The 22,438-nt window shown below is 50.5% G+C and overlaps 7 protein-coding genes across 7 annotated transcripts; 3 read left to right on the plus strand and 4 right to left on the minus strand.

Moving 5' to 3' along the window:
• Nucleotides 1-1,845: 1,845 nt before the first annotated feature.
• UV8b_05044 (uncharacterized protein) lies at nucleotides 1,846-5,157 on the minus strand (the record flags this gene model as incomplete). Its single annotated transcript, XM_043142542.1, has 1 exon — nucleotides 1,846-5,157. One exon carries the CDS (start codon nucleotides 5,155-5,157, stop codon nucleotides 1,846-1,848), a length of 3,312 nt encoding a protein of 1,103 aa, XP_042998476.1.
• A 1,250-nt stretch (nucleotides 5,158-6,407) lies between these two features.
• Nucleotides 6,408-8,565, minus strand: UV8b_05045 (uncharacterized protein; the record flags this gene model as incomplete). Its single annotated transcript, XM_043142543.1, has 3 exons — nucleotides 6,408-7,373; nucleotides 7,455-7,748; nucleotides 7,810-8,565. The coding sequence occupies 3 exons, from the start codon at nucleotides 8,563-8,565 to the stop codon at nucleotides 6,408-6,410; spliced, it is 2,016 nt and encodes a 671-aa protein (XP_042998477.1).
• Nucleotides 8,566-9,913: 1,348 nt separating this feature from the next.
• UV8b_05046 (uncharacterized protein) lies at nucleotides 9,914-11,549 on the plus strand (the record flags this gene model as incomplete). The annotated part of the gene is made up of 3 exons (XM_043142544.1): nucleotides 9,914-9,954; nucleotides 10,017-10,881; nucleotides 10,941-11,549. The coding sequence occupies 3 exons, from the start codon at nucleotides 9,914-9,916 to the stop codon at nucleotides 11,547-11,549; spliced, it is 1,515 nt and encodes a 504-aa protein (XP_042998478.1).
• A 38-nt stretch (nucleotides 11,550-11,587) lies between these two features.
• UV8b_05047 (uncharacterized protein) lies at nucleotides 11,588-12,077 on the minus strand (the record flags this gene model as incomplete). The annotated part of the gene is made up of 3 exons (XM_043142545.1): nucleotides 11,588-11,655; nucleotides 11,763-11,865; nucleotides 12,009-12,077. The coding sequence occupies 3 exons, from the start codon at nucleotides 12,075-12,077 to the stop codon at nucleotides 11,588-11,590; spliced, it is 240 nt and encodes a 79-aa protein (XP_042998479.1).
• Nucleotides 12,078-13,930: 1,853 nt separating this feature from the next.
• On the plus strand, nucleotides 13,931-15,319 carry UV8b_05048 (uncharacterized protein; the record flags this gene model as incomplete). The annotated part of the gene is made up of 1 exon (XM_043142546.1): nucleotides 13,931-15,319. The coding sequence occupies one exon, from the start codon at nucleotides 13,931-13,933 to the stop codon at nucleotides 15,317-15,319; it is 1,389 nt and encodes a 462-aa protein (XP_042998480.1).
• Nucleotides 15,320-15,768: 449 nt separating this feature from the next.
• Nucleotides 15,769-18,986, minus strand: UV8b_05049 (uncharacterized protein; the record flags this gene model as incomplete). Its single annotated transcript, XM_043142547.1, has 2 exons — nucleotides 15,769-16,313; nucleotides 16,382-18,986. 2 exons carry the CDS (start codon nucleotides 18,984-18,986, stop codon nucleotides 15,769-15,771), a joined length of 3,150 nt encoding a protein of 1,049 aa, XP_042998481.1.
• Nucleotides 18,987-20,116: 1,130 nt separating this feature from the next.
• UV8b_05050 (uncharacterized protein) lies at nucleotides 20,117-22,124 on the plus strand (the record flags this gene model as incomplete). The annotated part of the gene is made up of 2 exons (XM_043142548.1): nucleotides 20,117-20,255; nucleotides 20,323-22,124. 2 exons carry the CDS (start codon nucleotides 20,117-20,119, stop codon nucleotides 22,122-22,124), a joined length of 1,941 nt encoding a protein of 646 aa, XP_042998482.1.
• Between the last annotated feature and the right edge of the window lie 314 nt (nucleotides 22,125-22,438).

Consider the following 22,438-nt stretch of genomic DNA (forward strand, 5'->3'; position numbering starts at 1 on the left):
CACGGCTCGCTCAGTGGCCCATGCGGCATGTATCCTCCCTCCATGCCTCCCTTCGAATTCCTTCCCGTGGCATAACAGATTGTTGCTTTATGAAACCCTCAATCCACCCCCTGGTTTCCCTCCCTCTGCTATGATTCACGAACCTCGAATCTCACATCACAAAATGACCGCGGCCACATTTCCATTTTTTGTCCACTACGGGTACCAAGCTAGGACAGATTTAGATGAGGCCGGGCTTCAATAGTGACCCTACTTGCATCGCAAGGGGAAGGTCCTGGCGGTCCAGGCGGCACAGTGTTGCTCGTTGATAACCTTATTAGCTCTGCCCCCTTCAGGTTTCCTAGCTCAGTCCTCAGTGCCATGTGCTTGAAGTGAATAATCCATCGTGCGCCAAGCAAATGACTCGTGGCATACATACATGAACCCAGCCTCTATGGCCCTTCTGCTCAATCAAGAATAGGCACTTTTTTCGTAGCGGCCCCCTGGCTTTCCATTCATGAAACTTTAAAGGGCTGACTTGAAGCAGGCTGCATCCTCTCCGTGCCATCACATCACCGTGCCGGGCGTCGAGCCAGCCCCCATCACCCGTTGACACGTGTGTCAGTCCACGTCTCCCCGGGGGGATGGATGCACGCCGCTAAACAAGTTTCCCCGGATGGACGGTCAGTTGTCGTTGGGGTGGTAGTTCTTCGTATTTACGACTCATGTTTCCAGAACCGGGTTTGGGTCCCTTTTGCCGTTTCTGCTCCCGTCCATGGCGCACGGCATGACGTTTGGGCTCTTCGCGGTAATCGGAGACGCCGTCCTCCTCAAGTGTGGGACATGCAGGCGTTTACCTCGGCAGAGAAAAGAAAGAATTTTCTGGAACTCTTCCCGTCCTGGGAACTTCTGACGTGTTATGTACATCTCCCCACTATAAGCCCACATAAGCCCACTCTCAACCCACTCTTTGCAGTCACGACATACATAGCCAGGTACCCATGCATCATCTTATCTGACCATGGGCCAACATACTTACTGCATTACTCACAGCTCAAGGGCCTATCAGTACAATGTAGCTTAACCAAAGGATTATAATACCTCGTTTGCTGGTTCTTTGTTTGCTTGTTTTATTCTTTTTTTTTTTTTTTTTTTTTTTTTTTGCTATGACGAAGAGCATATTATACCGCGGTGGAATTCCTCAGCTACATAAACTACCACTCGTCGTTCCCCGTCTCAAAACAGTCGTCGATGACCAATGCGACTCAAGACGAGTTCGTAGTCAATGAATCAACTGTGAGGCAACCGTGAATTGTTCTCAGCGGTTTTGAGCGTGGTGGATTCTCATCAAAACGCACAAGCTTCTAAAAATATTCATTTTCAGGGTTGTGATCCCCTTAACCTATCTACCCAGTGCCATCCTCAAATCCTCGACCAGCCATCCATTCTGTTGCCAACCCTTACCCAATTCCATCAAACCGCCCGACCTCCAATTCGCTTTAAGTATACAGTAAGAATGCTTTGTCGGTTGCGTGTCATCAAACATCATACCTGCTCAGCACCGGGTATCCTTGGCGTGTGTATGCAAAGTTTCCACCTCTCTTTCGCCAATTTCCAAGAATGCCAAAACGCCATGCCATCCTGCCAACACTGAAACATTGATTCTTGTCGTTTAGAAACTCGTGCACAGGTGTAAGCGCAAGCGACAAATCCAGCCATGGCAGCCATAGAGAAAGGTACCATCATCAGTCCTGCTCCAACAAGACAAGGTTTGCAAGGAGCTTCGAATCGTTCAAAAGAAACAAATAAGAAAAAAACGTAAAAGCCGAATGAATAAGAATAAAAGTCGGTTCGTCCGATGCCTCATCAGTAAACTCGAAGGTCAAACTCCCCCTTGAAGCCTCCGTTCAACAGCATACAAGCCAGGTTGAGTCGTTGCTGTGGCATGTCTCCCGAAGTATAACTGTCGATGGGACTGAGCCCGAGAGCAATGCATATGCCATTCGTGATGGTATGCACACCACAGTCATAGCCATTTGTTTGCCGAGGAGCTTCATGCTGCATCACCTTCCACTCAGCATCTAAAAACTTCTCCTCCAATAGATTCTTGAGCCACGCGAGGCCGATGTCGATGTACTGCTGCGAGCCGCCCTGGTTCAGAGAATCCATGTGTGCAATGGTCTTCTTGCTAGGTCGGATGACGAGAAGAGTCCAGTGGGAGAGCTCGCAGATTGGCAACAGTATGGTGTCCACGTCCAGCAAGTTTCTCTTTTCCACCCCGTAACGACGAAGCGTTCGCTGCGTTTGAGTGACTCCTTGCTCCCGTAAACGCTTGAAAAAGAATGACGACATGGCCAAGCACTTGCGTGTTTTTTTCTTGACATCCTTAATGCCAGCAGCCATATTGATGGACTGATCAAGCCAGTTGAGACAACCGTTGACAATTTCGTCGTTCACCCACGTTGTAGGCGGAACAACTTTGGCAAAGTCGTGGCGTCTCAAATCAACCCCTTCCGCCGTGGTAGCAAGGGTAGTCGTGGAGCCAGCATGGACGGTTGCATGCACTCTCGCAAGCCAATCCGAGCTGAGTGGCGATACAAGTGGTTGTTCGGGCACACGAAGGCCACCCGATTTTGCAAGTCTCTCTTCGCGCTCTTTGCGGCTTCTTTCCTCGGCCAACTTCCTCGCCTCTTCAGCTGCTTCACGGGCTGCCTTCTCTTTTCTAACAGCGATGCCAGCCTTCGTTTCGTCACTAATCATGAGCGACCCGATCGAGGGAAGGGACAATATTTTCTCAATGGCAACAGTAGGATCCACGTTCTTCTTGTGGTCCTTCGAGGATTTGATCCACTTCGCACCGGGAAAAATCGAATCACCATTTCGATTCTCCTGCTCCAGTGCTGAGTATTCTGTTTCATCTGCATCCGCTGGAGGACTAGGTTCAGGTGCTTCCCGTGGCTTCAACTTGAGCTGGCCAATCATCAAGGGCTTAGGCTCTCCCTCTTCATCATGACTAAGTCTTGGGACGTCGAAACCAATGTGCATCCGTTGATGCGGTGAGATTGTGTTCTCAGTAAAACGCACGGTTTTTGGCGCAAGTTTCATCGCAAGTCGCTTCGGTGTTTTGCCGCAGCGATTTTTCAAAATTGACTTCGTAGTAGCTTCTTGGCCCTTTTTCAGATCCTTTGGATCAAACTCTGAGATATAAGTTTTCTTGATCGCCTCGTGGGCCTCATTCTGTACGTAGTATTTGGATCGGAAACCATCAGATCCAAGTGCTAACATTTTCCTTTCGAGAAATTTGGCGCGTAGCTGCCCGGTTTTTCCTTTCTCTGCTTTGGCAATCTGAGCCGGTGGGGAAGAGGGTCGCGTTGGTGTCTTGACCTTGACGACGTCAATGTTGTTAATGTTGTTGCTCGTTTTCCCTTCGGGCTCCTTGATCAAGTCGATATCGACATCTGTAAAAGTCCCTGGGAGCTTCTCATATCCCTCTTCTCTCCCCAGGCCATTCGGCAGAATTTCTTTGAACATTTTCTGATGAAAATCGTTGTGCATGACATAGCTTGGCAAGATAATGCCATTCTCCACAGCCGTCATGTCCAAGATGATGTAACTAATGATGTCGACTGGTGCTGGGTAGCCATCATCTAGGAGACCACCAACTTCGAGGATATCTCTCAACACAGTGAGGAGGTTTGGAGCAGACATGAAGTTTTTGGTTCGAATGACGGTCTGCCGAGCCTCGGGATCCAAGTTGTATTCATAGATTCTTGGAACTCTGGGAAATTTGTCCTTGGCTTTGATAAAGCTGCTTATTTCGTAGATCGTGCCTAAAAAGCGGAACATGTTGTCGCACAAAAGGCAAAATAAGGTGCAAAGATCGTGGCCATCTTCCGTACTCTGAAGTTTGTAGATGTCGTCGTCATCATCCGCCAAAACTTGTAGAAGTGGCCGAAGAATTTTGTTCATTTTAGGGCGAGACTCAGGTCGCAAGACGACAATGTTGACCCTGCGAAAACACTCTCGCAGGTGCTCAAATCGCGATATGAGGAGGTCGAGCCCATTGCGATCCAGCCATTCGAACTCGAATTGTTCCGTGACGATTTTACGCCGCTTAGTGGCGACATGAAAAGTCTTTGTCTCCGGAATAAGGACAAAAGATCGTGATTCGGAGACGGCGTAAGACTGACTGCATAGATAACGCCGAAATGTGTCACGTATAGTTGGAAAGGGGGCAAATAGAGCCGACATAATCCCGGAGATGCGGGCTGTAAGAGCCTGTTTCTCAAACATGTGCTGCTCGACCTTTTCCAGGTACTCGAGCTCAGAATTTGGATTAAACGAAGTGCGAGATATAGTGACAAAGGATGGGGGAGTTGTGTCTTGGCAATCTTGGATAGCTGCAACCAGATCAACCTCGGGGTCGTTTGCGCGGCGCTTCTTGGTAAGAATTCCATTGATTTCAACAAAAGCCGGCTCTTCGCTCAAAGGGGGGCGAAGCAGAGGAGTTAGGGTTGTTGGAGTTGTTGGTGCCGGTTCTTGAGGCTGCCTGTAGAACAAGGGTCCCAGAGCAAATTCAATGTCTCTTAGCCGACTATCATTCCTCGGGAGTCGTGGATATATGGTATCAAGGAAAAATTTTTGCTTCGGAAACCTGGTACTGCGGGTTCCAGGGTCCAAAATAGGATCCGAAATGGTCCTCTCCAGTGACTTTGGAAACTGAGGAAGCCAGGGACTTCTAATATTTCGTGGCCGGTTAGCATGAATCAATTGTCGTCCACAAATGCTAAAAACAGGTAGAATTGGCTGATCAAGATCTTCAGAAGCGAGAGGAGCAGAATTCTCAGCAGTAGAGGCTGCTTCAGAGACTGATATTTGAAAGAGTCCTGTCGCGGTAGGCTGAGAGCCTATGCCTTCGTCTGAAGTCTCATGCGAGAAGGCAGAGAGGTCATCATCAGGGTCATCGCGGATATCATCGGCAGAGCCATCTCTGAAACTGTCTGTAGTCTCAGTTGCAAGGACATCCGCCGATTCGTCGGTGACGACGGACTGATTGCTGTCTCCGGAACTATCCGAGGAAGCACTAGGGACCGTGCCGATAGAGGAAAGAAAGCCAGACAAATCCAAAGAAGGGAGAAAGGACAAGAAGGAGAGCCATCCTTCCTGATAAACAGGCATGGTGTCTTGATGACTGTAAGTAAGCTGGAGTACATGCTGTTTTGAGAAACTTCAAGCATTGTACTTGCCTGCAGAAGAGGGACAGGCCCGTTCACAAAAAGAGGAAAGAGACGAATGGTATATTGCAGTTAACAGCAATTGCCAGGAGGACGAAAAAAAAAGCCCTTGGCAATGGCAAGAAAGCAAACGAGCAAACGAGCAAAGAGCAAGAGAGCAAGAGAGCAAGAGAGCAAGAGAGCAAGAGAGCAAGAGAGCAAGAGAGCAAGAGAGCAAGAGAGCAAGAGAGCAAGAGAGCAAGAGAGCAAGAGAGCAAGAGAGCAGAAAGCTGGAAAGTGACTTGTAACTGAGCAGATTGACACAACGAAAATAGTTCTTACGGAAGCCGTGATGTGAGATTGTGGATGAAGGAGGAAAGAAGCACGAGGCACGACAGACGAAAGACGCGTTCTAATACTGCGAGGCACGTCCTCGGCTACAACGCGTAGCTGGTGGATCCTAAAAGAAAAGACCTTAATGCATTGGGAAATATTAAGCGACGCGAACCACACTAGTACGCGGTCGCTGAAGGATGACGCTGTTGGTGATGGTTTGCGACGCAGCAGGTTGAGCCTCAGCGGAGTTTTGGGGGGTTTGTGGTGGTAAAACCTCGGTTAAATCCCCTGGTCAGTCCCGCTATTGTACATACCCCCCTGTAAGACTTCCTTTTTTTAGGGACCTGAGTGAGGTAATCATTGTGGTCGGTACGTACCAGCTAACAGATCCAATTTCTGGAATTACCTTCGGAACGTAAGGAGCGGTTTTCCCCTTGTACAATCATGAGTTCTTTTCTGTTGATCGTTGAGCCAGACATCGAGGCTTGGTGTGAGGCGTGAAGAGACACTAAATTTTACTTGTTGCACTTCAATTACTGGCAACAGCGCCATTTTATCCTCAAGATGAGGCCGGGGCAGGAAAGCTTCGCCATATTAAACAAGCCCACTGACGTCATTTTTCGTCTTGATGAAAGTATTAACATGTAGCCTCATCCCGAGACTGCTACCTTAGGTACCGAGGTAGGTTGTAACTGTTGCAGGCATCGGATTTGCCCGCCTGGCGATCGATCAGACCATCAGTTTGAATAACATCAACCACCTAGGCGGTATCCTCACGCCACGCTTCATGCACGAAGGCGGCGACGACTGTTTATATGACTCTTGTCTGACTTATCACAGCGCTCATTCCGTACGTCATTATACGACGACTATACCTTTCTACAGCTGCGAGTTAACGTCTGCTAGTTTCTCCGTACAAAATGCTGCGAAATACTCATTCAATGCATTCGCTGTTCCAGTTCCCTCCACAAGACCAACCACCGCGCCCACGTAACCATCAGGCCGAACCACGACAACCCCGCCTCTGTCTTCATCGAATCCCGTCTTGGCGTGAGCAGATGCAGTCGCGTCAGGTACTCTTTGGTCCCAACGGTCATCTGCGTATACATGGTGGCGATAGCGCGCCAAGAGTCCAGGAACATCCCTTGATATTTCAATATGACATCTCTTTGTCGCAAATATTACACATAGTGTGAAAAATAAGCTGTGCGGGTTATGTTTCTCATGATAAGAAACCTCTCTGGCATCGCTTCTCATGTATCTTCTGTAGAAAGATTGGTTGCATCCGAGACCAGCAGCAAAATCGACCAAGGCCTTTCTGGTGACGGCAGGATTCCCTGCAAATATCAAAATACGAAATGAGCCATTCAGAGGCACCCCTTGCTCCAAGTGGACGACGTTGGCATCCACGACTCTCGTTACATCGGAATTGATGAAGATATGGCCCGGTCGAAGTTTGGTACCCTGGGGATTCATAAGCATTGATTTGGCTGGATGGCTTGACGACCAGTTTAATTCATTTGGCCCATAAGAAACACCATAGCCGCTTGTGAATTCGCACGATTCTTTGAAGGCTTTGACGAATTCGTCCTCCTCTTCAGTTACGGTGTCCTGTGAAGCCCCGTTTGAGGCTGCTTCCATCTCATTCGTAGTAGGAGGGCGTTGAGAGAACAACTTTGAGTATCGATTATCGAAGTTCACAAGGCTTTCCGCTACTGTCTTGCGCTCGTTCTCGTACGTTTTGAGGAGGTCTCGATGGGCGAAACCACCTTCAACCGCGTGGATCTTCCATGCAAGGTTCAGTGCGTCTAGGAAAGCAGTGTTCATCCCCTGTCCGGCTTTGGGCTGCATTGACGAGGCAAACGATTAATTAAGAAGCAAAGAAATCTCGAGTCAGGTCTGGTTCTGTCATAGCTCTCAACTTACACTGTGTGTGTGGCATGCGTCGCCGCCTAGAAACACGCGTTGATCTAAGCTATATTTTTCCGAGATTCCTTGGCCAATGGGGTAGGTCGAATACCATTCTACTCGCTCCCATTCTATAGTATATGGATGCAGAATTTTCTTGGCCAATTCTTGAAATTGTTCTTTTGTTAATCTTTTCATTGATTTCCAGTCAGACTCTTCACAGGACGCAATCTGGACATAGAACCGGACCATATTTTTCTCCCTTGGGATGACCAACATTGGACCATGCTGACTGTGAATTGTGCATTTCATCTGCGTCCTTACGGTGAGCTGCTGGATTGGACGACGTTGAGTTGAGCTCGTCGGACCGTACCTTTATATCTGGAAAGTCGGTTTGAACAACGCCATCCATAACACCCCAGACTTGCTCGATTGGACCGATATGCTGAAAACAGATGTTGAGCCGTTGCCGGATAAAGGATCTAGCACCTTCCCCCCCAAACAGGTACTTTGCTCTGACAGCCTCTACGGCTGTCCCGTCCACATGCTTCAATTCCACATACACCGGGTAGTATGGGTTGTTTTTCTCCTCGGATTCGAAACCAGCTATAGTCCATGGGCGTTGAATGTGCACGCCTTTTCTCCGAAGATCATCGATAAAGACTCGTTCAACGTACCCTTGATGAAGAAGGGCTGTGAAGGGGTAGCGGGCATCAATAAAGCTTGGGCAGGTAGCCCATGTTCCAGTCCGAACAATATTTTTACTGGATCGATCAAGATTCCAGAAGGCAACTTCATACACCCGAGCAGGATCGTGAGCCATGAGATCTGCTTCCAGGCCCATAGTGCGGAGAATATCCAATGTACGTGGCTGGAGACCGTCGGCTCTCCCTGTAGGTGTCGGTTCCGGCCTATTGTCAATATGCTTTATGTGATAACCCCATCTGGCCAGACAGTCAGAAAGCATGAGCCCAGCAGGACCAGCTCCAACAACGACTGAATACACATTGTCAGTCACGCGCGATAGTCCCATTTTCCAGGCCTCGGGCAGTCCCCGCAATATCCCGCCCAGTGACTTACCAATGTCATAGAATTCAGACCCTGCACCTTGGGTACTGTCCACCGCCATGGTTCTTCCTTTTTACTTAGGCCAATTTCCGCAACTGACTTCAAATAGAGATAGCAGATGCAAAATGTGGGATGCAGAGGAGAAGGTGACCCAATGTACTCCGTAGCCCAATCCCACAAATAAGCGAAGCAGGAGGCGGCAGGGCAGGTTCAGGGCAGAGCTCCTTGTTTATAGCACAGAGTGGGGGATGTAAGCGAGGAGCGCGTAAAAGTTCTCATGTTACGACGTAGAATCGGCGAATGCTGCCGCTATATATAATGCTGAATATGAAGTCATTGCATACATCAAACGATAATAAGAGAGAAGTTTTAACAATGAGGCATGCGAGCCAACCAAAGAGACACTGTTAAGAGTCTGCAGATTAAGCGCGCCAAGGCCAACGCATAAATAGTGGTTGAGACTTGCGCACCCAGCCCATAAGACGAGTGCTTAGAAAACCACCCTCACACAAGACACGCACTTTGTGCTTCTTACAACAACAAACAATGTCAATGAGCAAAAGTTTTTAACAATAAAAAGGAAGCCCCGACAAGCGCCACAGACATCAGCGTTTGAATGTCGGGCCCTCGGATATTTGATGAATGTTAGCTGTCCGCGTCGCCGTTGTTGCAGCTTACGGACAAGTGATCTGCAGACAAACGCTGTATGCCATCGGCAGGCATCAAGCAACCGGCTGGGCCTAGTTCGACGGGTGGGTTCTTCTGGGGACGAACACGGCTATTAAATGCCGCAAGATATGCCGATGCCGATACGATCAATACATACGGAGTACGACAGATCCACCACAATCAAATCCTTCCCCACTCCGCTGCATATCTACATGGTCAGAACTGTCCAGGCGAGAAGGTGCTCCAGATGGCAACAGGCGACTTTTTAAATTGACAGCTGTCAGACCAGGTGCAGATTTCATTCACTTGGTAAAGCAATTCCCTCTGGGGCAAGAAAAGAGACGTCTCTGGGTACCTAGGTATATACCTCCTGTCTGTAGTTTTGCACAATATGGGATTATTTCATGGGTACCTTAGTAACCTAAACTTATGTACTTCACCTCCTAATGCCAGGATCAAACGCTCTAATGTTGTCTCCCCTGCACGCAACATCATCCCCGTCACATTATTGTCGCGCCTCTATTATTTCTTCCACTTGGGCTTGGTATAGTCTCGAGCGTTAGATACATTGCAACTAAACACCGATGTATTCCAAAAAGTCTTCCCTAGAAGGAAACAAGGCGGGCGTTGCTCAGCATCCAATGAAAGCCAAATCGACATCAAAAAATGTTTATCTAGAAAACGAAGCTCACACTACTTCACCTCGAAGAGGGAATGCCAAGCAACCGCTGACAATACGAATGAACTTGACCGAAGGTCAAATGAACAAACTCACTGACGCGTACGTTCACTCTCAGAAACTCTCACCTTTGCGGTTAAAGATTTTGTCTAATCTCGGCCAAGTATGACTCAGAAAGTGGATAGCAGTCCGATCAAGGCAGAGAGGGCCGAATTTATTGCGTCAAACAGTCAAAATAGTAATGACTGTTACTCTGACAGTTATGTATTGCCACAAAAAGTATACGATAGCAACCAGTTGCGACATCATCAATACTCCGACTCATCGCCTTGCTCTGAGCTCATTGTTGAAGCGCCAAGCGCTATAACAGATAGCTTGGCAGAGCGGCGAAAGCATGAAGCTCCCCCTGGAATAAAGATAACCACACCGAAATCCCGATTTGTTCAAGCTCAAAGAGGTCAAGTGCTCGGTTCTGGACCTGATGACTGTCCAGGAATCTCGTCCCCTTATCACCAATGCTCGCTCAACTCGGGCATCAGCGGCAGTGGACAATTTCCTTCTGGAAAAGTGAACTACAAAATTGACAGGTCGAGCCCCGGTGAACGCGCCAATAATGAACTGGTTGACGTGTGCACAAAGTGGACGGACACTCCAAGTCCGCACCCTCAGCGGGACTATCCAAAGCGGCAACAGAGCCTGATTCAAAAACCAAAGCGGTCGAAAAGTACTACGGAGACGTTGAAGAGATCAAGTATGTTGTCGCATACTTCTGCCGAAGGATTGCCAATGAACACCAGCCCGGAAATCCCGCAAAATCTTCGGTCAAGGGTCTCGCCGAGCTCGCAATTTTCGCCTCTTCCGCTATATTTTCGAGGGCAGAGTTTCCCATCTACGAAAGCGGGTGGGAAAACAATGGTTGGCCACAATGGCTGGTTAGAGTGCACAGGGACGATTCTAGAGGACGGGAAGAAATCGCAGTCTAAACGAATGGGATTTCTCCACAGCATAAAAAGGATTGCAAAGGATGTTGTAAGTCATTTGATCAGGATGGTCAGCACGAAGAGAATACGAGCTAACCAGAAGCTAAGACTGCCGAGATAAACGCGTCTTACCGACGACCCAACCAGTCTGAAACTGGATTGACGAGCTCTCAAGTGGCGATCTCTCTGGACGCCAGAGAACAGAGTCTACTATACTGCGAGCTGGAATTCTATCTGACATCAAGCCTAAATGAGTACATTGTAGCCGAGTTTGACAGCGGTCATCTTGTGCCTGGCCATCTCAAGAAGATCTCTGACTTCTGGCTTTCACAGGGTCGTCCAAGGGTAATCAGTTTTCGATATGACCTTGAAACACAGCTGGAATTGATAGCTTTACATTTAAACGAGTTCAGGTTCTACGGTCGGCGCCAAGGTGATAGGACGGATATTTTGGCATTGCTTCACGCCATGAAGGTCCATGCGCGAGCCATGAGGATCCGTACATTTTGTCAGCCGGATTCGGTCATCGCCAAGCAGCTGGTCGATTCACAATCCTTGTTCAACATGCTCAACGCTCCGAGCTCCCAGCAGCTGGCACTTGATGAAATAGCACATTTCTTTAAAATGATCGTGTCGAGGGAGCGGGCTAACCATGCAACAGCAATATCGAGAGGTCAGAGTGTTTACCCGAATGGCCGATACAGTGGGGTTGCCTAGCCGAAGACACAACCGTGGATGAGGCAAGTCAGGACTTTTTAGGCGGCTACAACAGGGCTGGGCGTTGAAGTGACTGGCAGCTTGAGGTCTTTGGGTCTTGTTTCTCCTATAGGTTCGCAGTTCATTGAGATGGGTGCTCGCAGTCAGTACCTCTGGAGTAGCTGTAAAGCAACACGCAACAGCAACACACTTGGAGTGGTTGTGTAAACAAACCTGTTCTAGTATTGTGGTGCGTTGAACCGATATACCGGGTATTTTTGGAGAAGAGTATCCTGGTAAGAAGCATATAGTCCTTTGCAGGTAAACCTTTGCAAAACTGCTTGCGCAATAAGTGTGCGGGTGGATAGGCGGATGACACCGTCATGATAAGACATTATTCATCACGATTAGGAAAAATATAAACGGACGGACATTCAATGTACAGCCTTCCCTCCTGCAATAAGAGAAGTTCCAACATACGCTCAACAAGGCCTTGCCGACTATTGTGAAGTCGTTGCAGGAATAGGAAATATGCATAACTGCATCCATCAATCAATAAAGTTGAAATCGAGCAGAGGTAAAAGGATGGCGCAGCTTTTAATAAATTGAGGGAATTTAGCGATAACATTTTATTCCCTGCAGGCGCCGCTTGGTTGGATCTATCGATGCATATTCGATTGCCCCTAGTACTTAGCGTACACAACCAAACATCCTCGTGCCGCCAAAATTATGGTTCAGGTCCTCTCATACTCCCATATTTTAGTGAGTGAAGGGCTCTTCTCGACCATGCCTTCGTCCCCAGACCAACTGTCCGTTTCTGGCTCTTGATGTAGCATTTTTGACCTTGCGGGAGGCATTGGCGCCAAGCCCGCCAACAACTGCATCCAGGAGAGAAGTTACAACCCGAGGTATTCCTTCAGCACTTTGACGGAGCCGGGCGGCAACTCCTCCGTTGTTGATGGCGAAGTGCTGCATCAAAGGGTTGGTTGGCGACTACACCGCCCATAACGGCTCCGACAATTACTGCAGCGACACCAGTTTGGGTATGAGTGAGGTGGTTGGATGGGATACCTCAAAGATCAAGCGAATGAACAAGATAGCCGTCGTCGGAAGAAAACGTCGCTATGCGTGCTAGAACAGGACAACCGCGGGCATGATGCGCATGACGAAGATCTTGGCGACGTGGAATATGGCAGTCTTGCCGATAGAACAACAGCAGATCCCCGGGGGGGGGGGGGGGGGGGGGGGAGAGCTAATTGGGAGTGAATAATAACATCACCATCACTCATTGGTACTCCAAAGGCTGCTGCACTCTCACGGCAATATTCTTCATTTAGGCCTCGAGGCAAATTTTCCTGGCCAGGTACCTTGCGAAGGTCTCTCAGTACATAGTAAGTCCATCTGGGACGAATGGTGCTGTGTCGGAGTAGGCCCGCTGACACCTGTCACCACAGCACACCGCAGCAGGCGTACGACGTGAAGCTAAACACTGATTAGTTACGCGTCCACACGACAAGCGATTTGCTTCAGCAGCGAGAAAGAAGGCCGAGGGGCAACGAAAGGGCCCCCAAGCGAAAAAAGGGTTGTGAAGTTTTTGCTCGTCGAGGCTAGCCATAATCTCTTTCCTCGTAGTTTTGCGTCGGCGGATATGCCGCACAAGGGCTTATGACTTGGTAGTGAACAGTGAAAAAGAGAAGAAACAGGCGATGGTACTGTAGTGGATCATGCACCAGACTGCTATTGTAGCTTGAGTCTGGTGTTTGGTGTTTGGAGGTGGCACCTAGGTACGTAGCACTTCGCACTTCTGTACTCCGTAGCTAGTGCCCAATCACCAATCACCATGCAGTGATTGGCCAAGAGGTCTTGCCTCGTGCAACATCGGTTGGGGGAACTGATTCGTGCAGCTTCCAATTCTCACGATCTAGTTTATTCTTCTGCTGCAGCGCTGCGGCTTCTTCAACTGCGTCTGCGTCTGCGTCTGCATGTGCATGATAATGGAGAGAACTCACTGTCACAGCGACGAGTACAAGACATCCGCGGAACACCCCCTTCTTCAAGCGTCCATGCGATATCGACTGTAGCCTGTCGGTTGCTTTCGCCTGCTTTCAACTACAAACAACAGATTGGCGCACGCAGTCCGGGTGACAATCTCTTCTCGTTTCTCCGGGATTCGACCTCGGCAGCGTTCCTACGATTATCAGGCCTGAGCATCCCAACGTCCGTCACACAATCACACAAGGCTGCAAAGGCGAGCCGCCCAACTCTGATTCAAAGCGCGTTCCCCCCCCGGCGCCTTCTCCCCCATCCGCTGCCCCTCCTTAGGGTGAGGCCCCCCGGAAAGTTTTCCGCCGCCCAAAGGAGAGATGCCGTCGGCCGTCTCTCCTTCAACGATGCCGGCGGCGATGGCATCAATCGTCCCGCTCCAGGCCTTCCGGCCTGATTTGCACGAACGTGCTTGGGCGTCAATACCGCACCCAACACTGCCGTTGATTGCCACCGCCCACGCAAAGGCCGTCACGGTTTTCTCCCTCTCCACTTTCTCGTCCCATAGCACTCTCACCGGTGGCCACACCCGGTCCGTTCGATCCCTCGCCTGGAAGCCAGGCCTGCCTTCTCACAAGCTTTGCCTCGTTTCCGGAAGTTTCGATGCCACCGCCGGACTCTGGCGCTGGGATGGCGACGCCTCGGCCCAGACCCATGCTGACGGAGAAATGCTCGAGACCGAGATCATGCCTAGTCGATGCGACTACGATAGCGATGCAAGCCATTCGCAAGACAAAAACTGGGACTTCACCCTCGTTCTGGAGGGGCATGATTCAGAAATCAAGTCCTGCGCTTTCGCACCCTCCGGAGCCTATCTCGCCACCTGTTCGCGTGACAAGTCTGTGTGGATCTGGGAAGACATTGGCGCGTCCGAAGCAGATGACGAATGGGAGACAATTGCCGTTCTCAACGAACACGAGGGGGATGTCAAGGCCGTGGCCTGGTGCCCAGATGTCCCTGGGAGGAAGTCCCGTCGCCAGTTTGGCTCAGATGTCCTTGCCAGCGCCAGTTACGACAACTCTGTCCGCATCTGGAGGGAGGATGGCGATGGCGAGTGGGCTTGCGTTGCAGTTCTCGAGGGTCATGAAGGAACCGTCTGGGGTATCGAGTGGGAACCCAGGCCACAGCACAGCCGGTTTCCCCGACTGCTCAGCTACTCAGCTGATGGAACGATTCGCCTCTGGGCGCTGCAACAAGAAGACGACGAGGATGAGGACGGCGGCAGCAACAGCAGTGCTGGCTTTGCTGCACGCAGCGCTCTTGGAGGGATTCCCAACACCATGAGGCGGTCGTTGAGAGAAGAATGGACGTGCACACATATTCTGCCCAAGGCACATGACCGAGATGTATACTCGGCAACGTGGAGCAGAGAGACTGGACTGGTGGCTAGCACCGGCCGTGACGGCAAGATTGCGCTCTACAGAGAGAACGGTCCGTCCAGTCAGCCATCCACAGAAGCGAGCCACAATGGTGACGAAGGCTCGGCGGACCAAACCAGCCTGAACGAAGCCAGCGAGCCTATTCCGACCTCGCCGACAATACCTCCAACGACTTGGGATGTGTTGGCCATCTTGCCCAATGCCCATGGACCGTTTGAAGTCAACCATGTCACCTGGTGTCGACGTCACGATGCCGCTTGCGAACGGCGTGGCAAGGAAGAAATGTTGGTGACGACTGGGGACGATGGCCTGGTACGGGCATGGCAAGTCGGCGTCAAAGGCCACGGCGGCGCAGGGGGGTGTTTCTGAGCAGAACAGCTAGAACCACGTCGTATGTATATAAATCAAAGAGCCTCCCCCCCCCTCCCTTTTTTTTTTTTTTTTTTTTTTGTGCCTCGTCACGACGCAGTGGAGGTCCATGAAGCAACCCCTTTTATTTTGCATCAAAGAACAACAAGACAAGAACGAAGGGGTTTGAAACTCGAATGCCTAGGATTACGATTTGGAATTAGAAAACCACAAGTGAAAAAGAAAAAACCACCAAAACATATGCTATTTACTGCCGTGCCCGAAGCCACGCTATAGGAATACAGGTACTACTGAGAGCCCTCATATGAGGATTTTATGATACAGATTACTAAACACAAGGAACCACCTCTCCACTCAACTCGATTATCCTCCCTATACGGGCACTACTCCCCACTATCCATATTGAAGCGCCCCTTTTCCCATCACCATTGCTGATATCAAATATGGAGTCACTCGCCCTTCAGCTTGTCTTGCTTCAGCGTGAATGCCATTTCCAGCAAATCCGCCTCTTCTTTCTTATGCAAGGATTTCAATCCAGTAGCTACAGATGCGCTGGGGTTACGGCCCGCGTACATGACGTGTTTTCTGTCGTGGTGTTTCGTTTGGTTGAGCAGAGTCTCGATACGTGGTTGAGTGAAACTCCAAGCACCGGCGTTGAGAGGCTCCTCCTGGGCCCACACAATGGTCTTGGCGTTGGGATACATGTCGAGATTTTCCCTGAGCTGCTGCCAGGGGAAAGGGTTCAGCTGCTCGATGCGGGTCAAGGCGACGTTGTCAATCTTGTTGTCAGCACGATGCTTGTGTAAGCTGGCCCAGACCTGACCAGTGCAGAGGATAACGCGGTCGATTTCCTCGGGCGGCTTGATGCTGCCAGCCTGATGCTCTGGATCGGGAATGATCCATTGAAAACCAGCGCCGTCACCAGTGAATTCCTCGATATTTGAGCGAGAAAGAGGGTGACGCAGCAAAGACTTGGAGAAGAAAATAACAAGAGCTGGGAGTCTGGTCAGTAGCACACCTTGCATCTGCGGGAACATGGGATTGGGAACCTTGAAAACTTACGCTTTCGGAACTGTCTGTGCATTTGTCGTCGCAAAACATGGAATAAGTTGGCTGGAGTGGTCATGTAGGCGATTTGCATGTTGCAGTCCTGGTGTTGCCTGGCAAGTTTCTCCTCCGTTGGGAAAATACGAGGGTCTTCGTTGGACAGTTGCAGATAACGTTCGAGTCGGCCCGAAGAATGCTCAGGGCCCTGACCATCATAACCATGGGGAAGGGACATGACGAGACCAGTTCTCTGCATCCACTTCACCTCTCCAGAGGCAATGAACTGATCAATGATGCACTGGGCGTTGTTGGCGAAATCACCAAACTGCGCCTCCCACATCACCAATGCATTTGGTGACTGCAGAGAGTAGCCGTACTCAAAGCCAAGAGCGCCAAACTCACTCAAAGAAGAGTTGGAGATGACGAACTTGCCCTGGTCCTTGCTGATGTTCTGGAGCGGCGTGTATGTCTTTTCATTTTCTTGGTCGTGGAAGACGGCGTGGCGCTGGGAAAAGGTACCTCGCTCGACATCCTGGCCGGACACACGAACATGGTATCCCTCCGTGACCAGAGTACCAAAGGCGAGAGCTTCAGCCGTGGGGAAGTCAATGTTCTTACCCTCAACTACGGACTTGGTCCGGTTTGCGAGAATTCGCTTGAGATTACGGTGAATATGAAAGTCCTCGGGAGCGGAACCAATCACCTCGCCAACGTGGTCCAACGTGGTCTTGTCCACGCCGGTAGCATGGTGAGGGAGAACCTCGGTAGCCAACTCTTTGGGGGACTTGAATCCATTCCATGCCGACGTTGTCCACTCTTTGGAAGTTGGGGTATAGTCCCTGGACTTGTTGAAACTCTCTTCAAGCATACCCCAGACCCATTGCTTATGCTCCTCGATGTCCTCCTTGGTGAAGGTACCTTCCTGAAGAAGTTTGTTGACATAGACATCGATTTGGGGCTCCTTCTGTTGAATTCTCTTGTACATGAGAGGCTGGGTGAATGAAGGCTGGTCCGTCTCGTTGTGGCCATATTTGCGGTAGCAAATCAGATCAATGACAACATCGTGCTGGAACTCAGCACGCCAATCAGCGGCCAGCTGGCAAACAAAGTTGACTGCCTCAACATCATCGGCATTCACGTGGAAAACAGGAGCGTCAATGGCCTTGGCGATGTCTGTGCAGTATGCGGTAGATCGAGCGAAGCGAGGATCGGTGGTGAATCCAATCTGGTTGTTGACAACGAGATGAATGGTACCGCCTGTGGAAAAGGCTGGCAGAGAATGGAAACCGAGGCACTCATAAACAACGCCCTGCGCTGCAAACGCGGCGTCACCGTGCAGCAGCACTCCCATGGCGGTTCTGTGAGTCTTCTCATCATTGTTGTAGTGCTGAATAGCGCGGGTCTTGCCCAACACGACCGGATCTTCGGCTTCCAAGTGAGAAGGATTGGCAACGAGGGAAAGCTGGACACGCTTGCCAGAGGGCGTGGGGCGCTCAAAGTTCATTCCCAAGTGATATTTGACATCCCCGGAACCCTCATCCTCCGCGCCAAGCGTGCCGGCAAATTCGGAAAAGATGGATTCGTTGGGCTTTCGCACCACGTTGCTCAGCACATTGAGTCGGCCACGGTGAGGCATACCAATTACAATGTCCTTGACACCGTAATCTACGCTGCGGTCAATCAAGGCCTTCATGCCGGGAACAAGGGTCTCGCAACCCTCGAGGCCGAATCGCTTGTCATTGGGGTACTTGGTGGCGAGAAAGGCTTCGAAGCTGGAACTCCAGATAAGCCGGTCAAGAACGCGACGCTTCTCGTCAATGGAGTACTTGAAGGGTTGGGGAACCTCGAGACGTTCACGCAGCCAGTCGCACTTCTCGCGGTCGGGGATGTGGATAAACTCGACCCCCCAGGATCCGGCGTAGATCCTCTCGCAGGCAGCAATGATTTCCCGCAGTGTCATCTTCTCACGACCCTCGCGCTTGAAGCGAGGCAATATACCGGGGCCCAAGGTGTACTCAGTGTCGAGGTCGGCGTCGGTAAATCCGTAGTGCTCGAGAGTCAATTCCTTGGGCTTGATGTTACCAAAACCCTCAGCAGTGTTCCTGATCCCGAGAGGATCGATGTTCGCCTTGTGGTGACCGCGGGCCTGATAGGCTCGGACAAGCAACTGAACTTTCAGGTGGTTGGTAACATCGGAACCATCTTCAAGTGTCAAGTTGCCGGCAAGCCGGGGCACGCCGCCGGTCATATTCGGAACCAGATTAGGTGGCGGCTGGAAAGCCTGAGCGATGGGCATATCGCCACTCTCCATGTTTTTGAAATAGACTTGCCAAGATACATGGACACTCTTGGGGTCTTGTTTCCACTGTATGTACATCTCGTCTATGTAACTGGCAGCTCCGCCAGAGAGGAAGTTGTCACCAGGGTTCGGCGAAGAGTGAGTCGCATCAGTGGCGTATGAGCGCGCAGTCGTCCGAGATAGAGGACGACGGGCGGATGAGAGTTTCCATGATGACGTCTTGGTTGAAACAGTCGGGATGGATATTTTCGACAGACCGATGGAGCACCGGGCACCGCGGAGCGCCTTGGTGCTTGCTCTAGAGAGCGAATTCCTCAACATTGCGAGGCTAGATGAGGTGTAAAAGATTCAGGAGACCAGGTGCACACAACGAAATAGAAGGGTGTTAGAGGTCAATCACACAACGCGTTCGCCAATCTCTCTCAATCGTAAAACGACCAAGGGCGAGTGGCGGGATGAGTTGGAGATGGGGGATGAGCCGTGGGTGTGGCGAATTGAGGATTAATAAGGACGAAAGTTGGGGACACGGAGGTACGAGCTAATTGGAGCGTGATTTACAGGAAAATCGTGACGGCGAAACTTGTGGACTTCGTGTTGGATAATCTGTTCCTGGGTTCTGGGTTCGGGCCTACCGGGCCACACGCATAACGGCAGTGGCACAGGGGGGGGGGGGGGTCACAGCACGTATGCCAGTTAAGCCTACATAATAATATTGGACTAGAGGTATCTACATAGTATGTATACAGAGGTAGGTACCTTAGATACCAGCTACACTTGTTAAATAGCACGGAACTAGACCCAAAGGGGTCCGACTCCCTCGCATTTGCAGTATTCCGGTACTGGCGTTGATTCTTGTTAAAGGCTTTGCACTACTCCGTACTATTGTCGTCATCCGAATGCGCCCTGAAAGCACTTGGTACCAAGTGCTGGTTTGTGGAAATCAATGTCTCGTTTTCTTGGCCTTGCTCGTGGTGGCGGATTAGTCGGCAAGTTGACGTGGATATTAATTACCAAGGAATCAAATTCATGTGGTGAGTTGGACCCCCGTCGGCACATCGCCGGCGCTGGGCACTGCTGTCTGGTGGCTTTTCGACTCGCCTCAGCTCAGCTAAGGCTGGCTGGCTGGCTGGCCTTGACGGCACCCCCATCCACCCTCCATGCAATCAACTCGCTCAACTCACTTCACGTTGAACATCCAAGTCTAGAAGGTTCTGTTCACTCTCGCAGAGCCTAAGCTTTTCGTCTTTTCAAACCCATGAATAGCTCGCCATGGTAATACTGTGCCTCCAAGTCTGGAATCTCGATTGTTGTAGTACCAAAGCGACTTCTTTGTGTCTTGGATTTCCAGAGACTCAAGTCGGGATGAACCAACTGCAGGTGCACCATTAAGAAAAGCAGGAGAGGGGAATTTTAGAAGAGAATACCCTATCCTCGGGTTAAGCAGGGAAGCCATGGCTACCCCGGCTGGTCGAACGCTCTTCAAGAAGAAAGATGGTCTTCTCACACTAACGAAGGACCATCAAACCGTTACATGGACGCCTACTTCGGGCGGACCACCAACAGTTTCGTTGCCAGTCGCCAGCATCACAAGTATGGGACATTCAGCATAAATGATATGGCTTTTTGTATTAACCCGATGCTGATGTCCAAATCATAGATCTCCAGCAAACGCCAGAAACCGCTGCCAAAGTAATGCTGAAGATATTTGAGAAGTCGGTCAATGGCGGCGATCCCGCCACCTACCTCTTTCATTTCCATACTTCCGAGGCGAAATCCGAAGCAAAAGCTGTCAAGGATGTCTTGTCAAAAATTCTGGCGGACATGAGAAGCAGCGATGCCGGCACATCTCGCCCAAACGCGGGCGGACGCATGCCCGGTGCTTCGTCCAGTCCTGCTGGCTCTGGAAACGTTTCCGCCTCCATGGCGTTTGCAAATGCCGCAAACTCCCAACCGGCGTCAAGTGTGAGATGGTTTGACGACAACCAGTTAAAGCTTGACATCGAGCTGCAACAATCCCTCATGAAGAAGGACCGAAGCCTTCATCAAACCTACATGGAGGCCATGTCCACGAAACCGGAATCAATATCTGGGGCAGCGTTCAACGTCCAATTCTGGTCTACACGCACCAACCTCTTGAGATCCTATGCCATCGAGATGAATCAGAAAAAAGGGGCCTATAACGTCTTGTCGACGGTGAAGCCACGGACTGTTGAAGGCGAATTGAAGCTGAATATCAGTGTTGAGCAGGTTCAAATGATATTCGCCCAACATCCGTTGGTCAAGAGAATCTACAACGAAAACGTACCAAAGCTTTCCGAGGCAGAGTTCTGGTCTCGCTTCTTCTTGAGCAGATTGTCGAAGAAGCTAAGAGGCGAGCGTGTTACAGAAAGTGACACCCAAGATCCCCTCTTTGACAAATACGACGCTAGCGAAAACACCCAGGGAATCCAAAGCAAAATAATGGCGCAAAGTGTGCCTCACATCATCGATCTGGAGGCAAACGAGGAGAACCAAGGAGGTTTTAAGAGCGGAAACGCCAAAGACGTCGAGATGCGGCCAAGAGCTAACATTCCCATCGTCAAGACATTGAACAGCCTCAGCGAGAAGATCATGGTCAACGTTCCTCCCTCAGACGGCAAAACTGACGATAGAACGGGCCATCGAGACGCTTTTGGCGAGCTTGCACTGCGCGACTTGCACGAGCAGACCGCAGATCATCGCATCGTGTTGAACGTCAAAGAGCAAAACAAGTTCTTTTCCAAACAAGGATCGGGCCCTTCTGAGAATGCCCAAACTTTCGTCACTCAAAAACCGCAAGAAGTCCTGGCAAAAGTCCGAGCTTCTCTGGACAGTTTCGAATGCGACCCCAGCAGGGGGACGAGCTTACAGGATGCGATCGCTTTTGAGGATGAGAGCGATAGTGACGACGAAGGCCATAAGCCCCTGCAGGTAGGTTCACGAGCTGCAATCAAGGCTGCAGAGCAGGAAGTCATGAATGGAGTGCTTCAGCAGCGAGCGCAGAAATACGGTCGATCCAGCGACGCTACCACTCCCATGGGCTTACCTGAATCCGTCGCTGAAAAATGCGCCCTCGCTCACGCCACTAGCATCGAGTTCCTCCATCAGTTCTGGACCGCATTTCTCTCAGGCGACCCGGATCGGGCATCAGAGCTACAATATCTTGCCGAGTCGCTTGAACGGTCGGCTCCTCGCATCTACGCCGTTGCGGAAGAGGCCGAGGCTGTGAGGGATGAAGTCATCCGTAAACGCAAGCAAGAGATTCGAGATCATTTTGAACGAACGGGTAAGAAGATCAAGTGGAAGTCTGACATGGTCGGAGGTGGACGAGACGCCGTCATCAAGTTAATGCAACCAGTGCTGGATGCCCTCCAAAAAGGACAGCAGGATTACGCTCGGGCCCTTGCTGTGGAGGGTATTCAAGTATCGACTGAGGTCTAACCTCAAATTATTTAGCGCACTGTCCTACCCTTGGTGGAAATGCCCAGGGGAAGACAGATCATAAGTGGTATAAGTAAGCTATAGAACTCCGCACTACGGCACTCATATACTTGAGGCACAGTGCCGGAGGCAATCAGGGTGGCGATTCACCACCATGTCTATACTGCTACGTACAATGAAACCGACGGAACTCTGGTAACCCGTACGGTTGCTGTCACCTTGATGAAAACGTTGCAGACCGATTCTTTTGCGCCAAAACAAATCATCTATATCCGCATTCATCCGGTGCGAGAGCAACACCTCCGTAGTTGAGC

This window comes from Ustilaginoidea virens, chromosome 4 (assembly GCF_000687475.1).
Source record: "Ustilaginoidea virens chromosome 4, complete sequence".
Taxonomy (NCBI): domain Eukaryota; kingdom Fungi; phylum Ascomycota; class Sordariomycetes; order Hypocreales; family Clavicipitaceae; genus Ustilaginoidea; species Ustilaginoidea virens.